We start from the raw sequence: 11132 nt of genomic DNA, 5'->3' as shown, positions 1-11132 counted from the left end.
GGTAAAACTTTAAATGTCTAAAGGGGATCTATTGGGGGCTTGTTTTGCCTTTTATTTTTTGTCAGATCCAGAACCACTTAGAAGAGCTAGTGATGAGACGAAGATAACCAATCCCTGACATATGCCACAAAAGGAGACTTAATTCAATACAAAGATCTAGCCTCTTGGGCTAGTATTTGTCCCACACTTCACACAAGACGCTTTGCCTTCCTTGTCTTTTCTCAATGACCTTGACTCCATAAGATACGTATTAATCCTTCATTTCAAAAGGGCCCATCCTGCCCGCTCTCACATGCACAAATCCTTACCCGAAATATACTGTCCCACACAAGGAAAACCAAGTCATTATTGAGCTAAGGACCGCAAAACCTAGGCCAGTTATTTTTTATTCAGTATATTATTATTATTATTATTATTATTATTATTATTATTATTATTATTATGAAATGATATTCTACTGAGGTGGAAATAAATATACTGCTTAACGTTTAAGGATTCCAAGCACCTCGGTAATAATCCCTGGATGTTTTGAGCTGAGACAAGAAGCCCATCATTTTAATAAGCTGACTTTACTCACAGACATTGTAAGACAGCAGTAACGGAGGGGTGCGTGTGAAGCCACCGTACAGACAAGCTTTCAGACTTCATGGGAGGGAAGGAAAACCGTCCCTAACGTGTGACACGTAATTGCCTCTATTTCCAGGTCAAATTTGTCTCAATATCTGGCCAGCTGGAGTTCACTAGATAAAAGTATGCTTCTAAAGTCAGAGTTCAAGAATCCACAAATGACTAATTCAGTCGTCTGGATGTTTCAAAATCTGGTCCAGATGACTTGAGCTGCTTTAATAAGTCTTTGCCGATGTCACTCGTGATGCAAAGTAATGAAAAGGCTGAGATCCTAACAACAGGCACAGCCTCGTCAACCACAGAGAACCCTTTATACAAGGGGCTTTTATCTCGACTTCTCTCCTCATAAATGCACCTGTGATAAAGGCCTAGCCCCCCTCCCAGGGAAGGCAACCCTGGAAACGTTTTCTTTATGTTGAACAGAAAGCTGAAGTCTGCCTCTTTGCAAGTGCCACCCAGTGGCCCTGCACTGCAATACAAACAAAAATACATTCCCCCTTCTCCTTGACCATTTCCTAAGATGTGAATTCAACTCTCACATCTCTCCTTGGCCATCAGGTCCTTCCCCATCCCCTGAATTACTGGAGTTCCCAACTTCTTCCCAGGCTGGTCCTGAACTTCTCAACAGGCTCACATGTCCCTTTTCCATGTTTCCAACTTAAAAAAAAAAAAGTATTCACATAAATGGCTACAGCAATTGAGATGTGAAACCTTCCTATTGTTCTGTGAGTTAACATGGTGTACTGGACAAGCTCATTAACTCTCACTACCCGTTTTAAATAGCTTTTAGTTTAAATTTAGAATTAAAGGTCTCTTTCTGTCTCCATCTAACTGCTGAAACCCAGCCGGCCCCTAGGTGGTGCTCACCAACAATGCCATCCTAAATTTCAGCCTGGGATTTCATGCCAGTGACTGAGTCTTTCAGACCATATTATCCGCACTTTGGGGGGGGGGGGTGTCATTAGGTCTATTTATTTATTTATTTTTTATTAGTTTTTTTTTTTTAAATGGAGGTACTGGGGATTGAACCCAGAACCTCGTGCATGCTAAGCACATGCTCTACCCCTGAGCTACACCCTCCCTCCTCAGCACTTTATTTGGAAGATCTTACATCACAGGGACAGTATGAATACTGCATGGACAGTGATCTTCACATCCTTCCCCATTTTCCATAAATATTCCCCTACATCTTTCAAACTGATATGTCTATTATATTCCAGAGGTACATTAGAAAAGAGAATTCTAAAATACTTGAAAATGTCTTTTTAAAAAGACCAACTGTGAACACTGACAGATGATAATTCAATCAGATGTCAAGGCACAGGAGGTTTTGTTCAGCGGTTCTCTAATATTAGGTAGGGAAACAGTGCAGACCAGCACCCTGAGGGGAGGTGAGAGGAAGGAGTGTTTCCCACAGTCAAGGAGCCACACGGAGAGATGAGGGACAGCCGTGTGAAATGCAGAAGCAGAAAGGCTATGCTCTGACAGCCATGGTTCCCTGAGATGCTAACTGTGCAAAGCGACCCTAGGGAAACACACTCCTGACATGGACCTAATGCTGCTGTGGGGCAGGACCTGCCCATCACTGCTGCTGGCAGTGCTCCTGCCTGGCTGTGCCAAGGGACTGCAAAGGTGCATGTGGGTTTCCTCCTCGGAGCCTCTGCTCCCCAAAACTGACACATGAGCCGGTCACAGGACTCAACGCTGCATGACAGGGTTTCTCCCTTGGGGAGAAGATTTTATCTACTGTATGTGTTTATCCCACATGCTATAAAACAAAGTATCCCTGCCCATCCTCACAATTTCCTGACCTTAACCCCCTACTCCTTATCGCCAACATTTTAGAGATGAAAAAAAATAGATATACATTTAATCTTCTGTCATAGCTGTAAATTATGTATTAGAAATAAATATACTTTTAATTTTAGTAATTGATTCATAGATAATTTTTCAGAGCTGTGCTTAATAAAACGAAATTTTTTTTCACTTTTTCTACTGCCGACCAGGTGTTTCATTATATCAAAACCTTTTCTTTGCAAGTTATAGAATTAGTCTGTAAGGAATTCTTATAACCCTGTTAGTACTAACTGTTCTTTATCTGATTTTTTAATCGAGCGTGAAACCTACAATAATATGTGATTAGCTGTACACAACATGAACTTTTTTCTAGGAAGCGCCACCACAAGAGAGCCAGGTTACAGTAACACCAGGTAAAAGAAATTTTTTTCCTCGTAGAGACGTAGTAATGTTCAACTTACCTGTTTTTTCACTTAGAAAAATAGGCTAGTAAACTATGTCCAATAAGCCTATAACTTGGTTTCCTATTATATAGACAGTTAAGGAGAAAAAGGATGGTGGAAAAGAGAAAAAAATGAAGAAGAAACAGGAGTGGGAGAAGTGAATGAGGAAGGAAAAGAAAGTGAGGAACAGACAGGGGCAAGGGAATGACAGAGGCGCACCCGAACTGGAGAAAGGACAAGAGCGGGGGCGGGGGAGGCAGGCAGGTTCCGGGGGTGCAGAGACCTGAGCAGAAGTAAACTGTTCTCACAGTCCCTGGTCCCAGAGCTGTGGGCACCCATGAAAGGAGCTGCTGTCCCGTACAGGGGCTGAACTGCACTTCACAGCATTCTTAACAGTATCCCTTTGGTCCAGGGAAGGCCCTCTTGTAAAGGGATAATCACCAATCCACGGGGGGACATATGCGGAAATTCTCCTTGGGGCCAAGGCGACAGTGGCCTGAGCTAGCTCACTCAGTCACGGAAGTCTGAGCTGAGAGTCGGATCTGGCTCTCAGGCTGAAGCGTCCCCACACAGGCGGCAATCCCAGGCCCGTGGCCTTTCCCAAGGGCTTACCTCCTCAACCATCTGCTTGACTTTCTTCTGCTGGCAATGCACCATGTCATCTAGGTGTCTGATCCGTTCCCGGAGGCTGGCTGAAGCCGCCTCCAGCTGCTGATACCTAACACAGACAGAAGAAAGAGCAGGTGAATCCTCAACCAAAGCAGCGACAGCAGCACAGAAAGTCCCCGCATGAAAGGAACACGGCCAAGATCAAGACAGGGAGCCTCACGAGGCGCTCTGCTCACTTCGTGTGCACCCTAGGTGATGAGCTACCAGTCAACCGTCCTAACGCAGAAGGAACATAGGACCCTTTCTCAGGCTCCCTCTTGTAAACAAGCTTTACCCTGTGTAAGGACAGTCACTATATTCTCCAGGGGCTGGAAGGGGATTTTCTTGCACCACTTACAGAGATGAGAGGCTCTCTGCTTGGGCCTTAATAAAACATTGGAAATCCAGTGAATTACCGTGATTAGGAAAACAGAGAAGGAGATGAGTCCAGCAACACAACAAAATATCTGAAATCCAGGGGCAGAGTCCTGGGAAGTCTGGCACTACCACTGTTCTGTGCATCATTTACTTTTAGAAAATGGGAAACATGTTGAAAGAACTTCTCTCTGTCAAAACAGAGCAGACCACCTCATAAAGCATTTCATACTTTTTGGGGAAAAAACAGCATAAATTATCTTCTGACTTTGCTTGGTTCATAGAAACCAAAGGAACCAGCAGATGGACTCTCTGGTTCTTTGGGGCCACTGGACCGGAGCACAGACGGAGGGTCTGGCGGTCTGCTCACCACCCCCCATCTCTGCCAGGTCCGCACTATGTTAAAGGTTAGGGAGGATTCCGATAACTCTACAGACTCTGAAACTGCTAAGAGGAAGGAGAACAGGTGTTTTTTCAGTACATACTATCTGGCAGGTAGTACACTCAACAGTCCCCTCACAATAATAAGCCATGCGATGGGCACGGCTAGATCATCATAACCCCTTCTCCCTTTAAAAAAAAGAATTCCCACTTCACAGAAAACAAAGAGTCTCAGGGTGGTTAAGGAAGTAATTTGCTCCAATGCTCAAGGCATCCCAGCCTTGCCTTCCTTCACTAGAGGGCCGTGCCGTGCGTGGCCTCTCTGCCATTTGGTTTCTAGAAGAGGCAGTGCACTTACTGCCCCTGCATTTTCCACGCAGGGCTTTGCCCACTCACAGCCAGAGGACAAAGCACGGTTTCACTGAGGGATGTTTGGAAACAAAGACATTTTAAAATTAGTTTCCACGGCAATGGTATTCATCACTGTTGGTGAGTTTTTCTCTTCAACGAGGGGCATCCTGTGGAGTTCAAGGTGATGGGGAAAATTTACAGCCTGAACTCTGTCCCTTGTGGCAGTCTTTGGTGTGCTCCACGGCACTAACAACCAGCCATGGGCTGTAAGATGTGTCCGGAAGCTCTCAGTCCAGTCAGTGTTTTGCGTGGGTAAGTCTGCAATGAGTGACGAGCAAATGAATAAAAATGCAAGGGCTAAGTGAGCCCACATAGACCCAGCATGTCCACCGTCTGAACCTAGTACAAGACAAAGGGCATCACACCTTACCTCTCCTTGTCAGCATCAGTTATTTCTGCTGACATTTCTGTTTCATGCTCCAGGAGTTGGAGTTGAAGTTGATGGCGTTCCTGAAACAGACAGACAGTGATATTTAATCAGTGGATCCCAGGTTTGCCAGAGAATGTATAGCAAGCAACTCCAGCACAAGTGAATTCAAGTCTATGTGACACCCACTCACCAAGGTCCAAGCAAAGCTCACAAACGTCAGATTTGCTAGTGTGTATTTATAGACATATTTATGAATTAAAGACAAATATCCTGAATAAAGCCATTCAAGTTTTTTTTAACTGAAGTATAGTCGATTTACAATGTTGTGTTAGTTTCTGAGGTATAGCATAGTTATTCAGTTATACATATATATACATATATATGTGTGTATATATATATACCTTTTCATATCACTTTTCATTGTAGACTATTGTAAGTATTGAATATAGTTCTCTGTGCTATACAGTAGGACCTTGTTTGTTTATTTTATACATAGCAGTTATTACCTGCAAACCCCAAACTCCCAATTTATCCCTCCCCACCCCCTTTCCCCACTTTGAACCGTAAGTTTGTTTTCTATGTCTGTGAGCCTGTTGCTGTTTTGTAAATAAGCTCATCTGTCTCATTTAAGATTCCACACATAAGTGATATCATACGGTATTTTTCTTTCTCTTTCTGCAGATCTTTTAAAAAGTATTCCATCAGCCCAGGCTCAGATGTCTTATGAAAATCTGTAGTGCTAAATAGTGATAATACTCTAAATCAGTGGCCTGTCATACTACAAATTCCTTGATTATTTTTTTGAACCATCAAGAGGGTCTGGAATTCTGTAACATCCTATAAATTAACTGGGGTGGTGTTGAAGCAGGCATGTTCACTGGTAACAGTGTACTTTGAAAATCAGAATAACGGTCCCCCAATGATGTCCACATCCTGATCTCTGAAATTAGTGATTAGGTTGCCTTACATGGAAAAAGGAACTTTGCAGATGTGATTAAGTTAATAATCTTGAAATCAGGAGATGACCCAGTTGGGCCCTTATAAGAAGGAAGAAGTAGGGCTGGAGTCCGAGACAAAGATGGGGAGATGCTACAATGCTGTCTTTGAAGCTGGAGGATGGGGCCACGAGCCAACAAATACAGGCAGCCTCTAGAAGGCAGAGAAGGCTAGGAAATGATTCTCTGCTAGACCTTCCAAAAAGAACCCAGCCCTGCCAACACCTTGACTTTACAACTTCCGACCTCCAGAACCAAAGATGATAAATTCATGTTGTTTTAAGCCCCTCTGGTGAACTGTTACAACAGCAACAGGAAACCAACACATGTATCAAGCTGTGCACATAGGATCTGCATGTTTTGCTGTCTATATGTAAATTCAAAAGTTTCCCTAAAAGAAATGTAGTATAAGAATCTGGACAATTCTTTCTTTAAACAAAGTGGAAAATATTAATTAAAGTGTAGTGTCCATCATCACCAAAACTGCACTGGAAATACGTTACAGATGTTAGTATAATAAATCTCCTTAAAATGGATTTTATCAAATCCTTCTCACTGACTAGGGGGGAGACTGTTTAACTCTAGGTCCTCCTCGAAGCACAGCTCTGCCTCATCTTTAACCTCAGAAATTCTCCCCAACAAGCTGGGACTCCGGACATGGATTCCAAACCTTTTTTCTACCCAAATTAAAAGCAAATCTTTGAAGCGTTAGCCCCCACAACTTCTGAAGCTGTAAGCAGTGGTGGACCAAGGGATAGACCAAAATGGGGGAGCGGGCCAGCCTGGCAGGAAGACCACAGTGCCACCAATGTGTTTAGAACAGTGAAGGAAAACCGACTTTTCAGTGGGGCTTTGTTATTGTTGTTAAATCTCTACAGCAAATGCACATTATTCCTGCCCCAACGTGTTCTGTCACGGGCTGGAAGTTGGGTGTTAACCCTGAAATAACAGTGATCAATCTTGAGCGAGTGAGCCTCCCCTCAGGCTCCCCGAAAAGCTGTTGTAAAGTAGGGCACGGCCTAGTTTACAGCATACTTTAAAATTCTATTTTTTTTCCTAAAATGAGGTACAATAAAATCTTAATAAACGCTGCACAATTACTTCTTACATTTGAATCTACCTAATTACCTGATGAAACCACCCCCGAGATCAAGGAGTAGAAGATTATCTGTTCTGCAAGAGGGGCCTTAAAAGAATTTACTCATTAGGAGAAAAAGGTGTTTTGAACGCAATGCTCAGAAACAGTAAACCAAGGGATATAGCAAAGAAGCCATTCAAAAGCACACAGTTTGCCTTGAGAAGAACCCCCAGATAGGTGAGAACAGGATACAAACTCTGTGGACATGCTGTTCACATAGTGTGTGACAGATTTGGCAGGGTGCCTGCTCTCTCAGATTTATCTCTGAAGGAAAGAAAAAAAACAGTAAATGGGTATATCTAATCTTGGCTAAATAAAGCAAGCATTTCAATAGTCTAAATGGGAAATATTTAGAGAAAGGACAATAGATTTTCAATCACTAAAGAAAAAGCCAAGAGGACCTGGGAATGTTTCTAGTGACACAAATGGTGGCCAGGGGGGCTGGCGTTACCACTTCCCCGGCCTCCCAGCCAGATGCCCCTCACAAGGGCTCCATGTGGACATTGGTGGGGAAAAGCTGGAAACTTTCAGAATCCCAAGGGTACAAAGACACTAACCTAGAGAACAAGTCCAGCTAAAAAAAAAGCTGGTAACAGGAGGCAGACAGCTGGGCGAGTAACAGCACAAAGATCAGAGCCACCCACTTCTGAGCCCCTGCCGTGTACACGCCAGGTGTGGCGCTGGGCACATGGTATGGATTTTTCTCATTTACTCCTCAGAAAAGGCCTAAGAATAGGAATTACTATTATCAGCCTTTTATGGAAGGGGAAACTAAATTTGGAAAAGTCTAGTAACTGCCCACAACTAGAAAGAGAGGCAAGACTCAAACCCTAGGTCTGTCTAATTCTAAAACCGATATTCCTAACCACTCTGTGGACAGTCTCCCTGTGGGGTGACCGCCCACACACCTGCCCCTGCTGCCCGTGCACCCCGCTTCTGTTTGCTGCAGGACAGCCTGTCTCCCCGGGGAGCACTCCTGCTGGTGTAGGAGTGGGGATGCGGGAGAAAGCTCACCCACGTTCTAGAAGATGCCCTCGCTGCCCAAATGCCACTGCTACCACCCCCAACCAAGACATGAGCCCTAACCACGCCATGTCTCTTCCCTTCCATACAAGATAGGATTCTGCTTTCCCAGAGAGTAGAGGTTAAATTGTAATGGATGCTTTATTTGTCAAGTCTTTCCCCAAAAAAGATATGACCTGCAGCAGGAGCCCCCGACGAGCCCCAGAGCGCTCCAGCGCTGAACTTGATGCCTTTCCCACTCTGGTTACACCTCACTTGTCGGGGGCCTGTTGAGGAGCTTCTGCTGCAGATGTCACAGGTCAGCCCAGATGTTGACCCTGCTCACACTGTCACTCCTCTCCCTCTGTCATCAGCCTGGAGAGTCCCAGCATCCAGCATGAGCTCCCAGATGCTAACAGGTCCACAGACTCATGCTGCTGGAGAGCCACTTTCCAGAAACCAGCCACAGCTCCAGTGCTCCACTACCTCCACTCCCCCAGAGTCAGCTGTCACCTGCTCCAGGTCACCCGCCCTGTCCCTTCCTTCCCTTCCTTTTTTCTTTCCTCTTTCCCACCCTGCCTTCCCTCTTCTCCACTTCCTGTCGAATTTCTGGTCTCCCTCCTGCCCTTCTCCAGACTGGCTCGTCATCTCAGCTGAACTGCCTTCCACAGGCCTCCCCCACCCGCACCCATCAGCCTGCGAGCCCCACCCACAGACCCACAAAGAAATGTGGCATCCCCCACTCGGACATGTGGTGTCAGAGAAAAGCCAACCCTTCAGACCGAAGCCCCAGAACAAAAGGCGTGGTGTCCCATGTAACATCTAAAGAGGGCTTGTCTGCTCAACAAGTAAACTGAGTTCATGCCTGGGGCCCCAGCCAAGCAGGCCTGCTAAAATATTAATTTTTATAAATAATCTTACAGGTAATATTTTTTGCAGCATCCAAATCATCACCATGGGAGAAATTAGAACTTCCGGACTTCCGTATACTTTATTTTGCAGTTTTGTTTTTGTTTTTTGTTTCTTTTTTAAGTCACAGATTGCACGGATGAGAAGGATCTGTAGTGACGGCTTCTCATACCTTCAGACAGGCCTGCAGGGAACTGCAGGACCACAGAGGAGGCCGGGCAAGGGGACCACAGGGGCCCGAAGCTGTGTGTTACCTTTTCCATCCGCTCAATCAACCTGTCCAGCTCCCCAATCCTCTGGTCCTTCTCCTCTAGGCTGATCTCTGCCGCTTGCATCTTTTTATTGGCTTCATCAATGGCTTTCAGAAAGCTATTGGTTTCTTCCTGCAAAAGAAATGCACTCTCCTCAGCCATGCAGTCCCTACCAATCAGGCTCCGAACAGCTCAGGCCTTGCTAAATCATTGTGATTCCTTAAAAGTATGACGTGGGGGCCTAGAAGTGCCCCACAGACCATAGACTCAAATTCTGTGGTTCTGGTTCTCACCTGTGAATAAAGACGCATCACATGGCTTTTTACTGGGCTTAGTTATTTTTTTTCTCCTATTTTCTCTTGAGTCTTGATGTCTAAAAAGAGCCTGCAAATATTACTTATCCCCTGACTAGGTGCTCAGAGTGTCACCGTATCTGCCAACATAAAGGGAATTAGGGCTGGATCTGGAATTGAATGCAGAATGCCCAGATCTTTCCCCCGTACTGCAAAGCACCAACTCAGTCCGTCAGTCAGCACACTGATTAAGCCTGGGAGGACACAAGATAAGGCAGAATGGAGTCCTTGTCTCCAAGGAATTTATGTTCTTCTAGAGAAGCCAAGACGTGAGACGTGCGGCCCAGGTCTAGTAACAGGGCCCAGAGGATCCCACGGCAAAGGGAGAGCGGGCTCCCCAAGGACACTTCTAGCTGCGTGAGCGGGGAAGACCTCATTTGTGGGGAGGGTGGCGTTTTTAAGGCTTTGGGGGAGCTTGGGTAGGATCGAGGATGGGGAAGGAGGAAGGGCACCACTGCAGGGAAGCCCAGGACCTGCCTGGATGCTGGAAATGGTCAGACTAGCTAGAGAAAGGGGTGCGAGGAGAGACAGAGACTGGGGACCACTCCGGGCAGGGAGGCGGGTGAGTAGAGGGAGGGGAGGGGAGCGAATGGGTAAATAATAAATTCCTCAACCCGTCTCCTCTGTTGGAGTCCACTAACTCACCTGGGAGCAGAACCCTCCCAGTTACAGCTCACCGACAATAATGAAGCCCAGACTGTCGTGACTCCATCGGCGGCGAGCGCATACCCACCAGGAGCGCCTCCTTCTCCGCACTGTGCCGCTGCTGCTCTTCGCGGAGCTTGTCCTCGTATTGGCTGTACAGCTTCCTGGTCATCTCTCTCATCACCTCGGCGTTGGCCTCCTGGGAGCATTCCACCTGCAACGAGACTCACGTCAGAGCTGCGGCTCTGGCGGGTTCCAGGGGAATCCGTCCCTTTCGCTCTGTCTCAGGCGTGGACTCACAGAGGAGCCAGGGTTCTGCAGGAGACAGGCAGCAGGAACTAACGGGGAACGGGACGGCAGGAAGAAGGCAAAGGGGTGATCGGGTGCACAGAAAATAAACAGCAGCACCTTACACTCATTTATTTGATAACATCAGGAAAAAGTGCTCCACGTGAGTAAATTTTCCAAAGGCAGACACATACCTGAGTATCAACACTCCCCCCAGATTTAATCATTTTTAAACTGAATGCTCTCCAAAATGTGTCCAAGCTCCACTGTCTTATTAACCCCTTTCTTCAGTGACTCTTCCTGTCTAATGTTCTTTTGCTTTTATTATCAGTTTGAACAAACCTTTTTCTCTGGTTAATATATCCACACTCTAATTAGCATCAGAAAGATATGCTGTTTTAATTCTTGAATGTTCTGTTGTAGGGCTGAAAATAAGATCACTAGGTTATCAGAATTGGGTCAGAGTAGGATAAACTATAAAATTAACAATTTATACCTT

The 11132-nt window shown here is 45.6% G+C and overlaps 1 protein-coding gene across 6 annotated transcripts in view; it reads right to left on the bottom strand.

Moving 5' to 3' along the window:
• The window catches only part of MYZAP (myocardial zonula adherens protein), an 83827-nt gene that overhangs the window by 37600 nt on the left and 35095 nt on the right, over positions 1–11132 (bottom strand). For all 6 annotated transcript variants that reach the window (XM_074366191.1, XM_074366192.1, XM_074366194.1 and 3 more), the window contains 4 exons: positions 10434–10559; positions 9351–9479; positions 5053–5132; positions 3480–3585 (listed from right to left, as the gene is read on the bottom strand). In XM_074366191.1, the coding sequence (XP_074222292.1) occupies positions 3480–3585; positions 5053–5132; positions 9351–9479; positions 10434–10559 (441 nt within the window). The remainder of the gene's footprint in view (positions 1–3479; positions 3586–5052; positions 5133–9350; positions 9480–10433; positions 10560–11132) is intronic.

This window comes from Camelus bactrianus, chromosome 6, assembly GCF_048773025.1.
Source record: "Camelus bactrianus isolate YW-2024 breed Bactrian camel chromosome 6, ASM4877302v1, whole genome shotgun sequence".
Classification (NCBI taxonomy): Eukaryota; Metazoa; Chordata; class Mammalia; order Artiodactyla; family Camelidae; genus Camelus; species Camelus bactrianus.
This window is presented reverse-complemented; position numbering and strand designations above follow the sequence as displayed.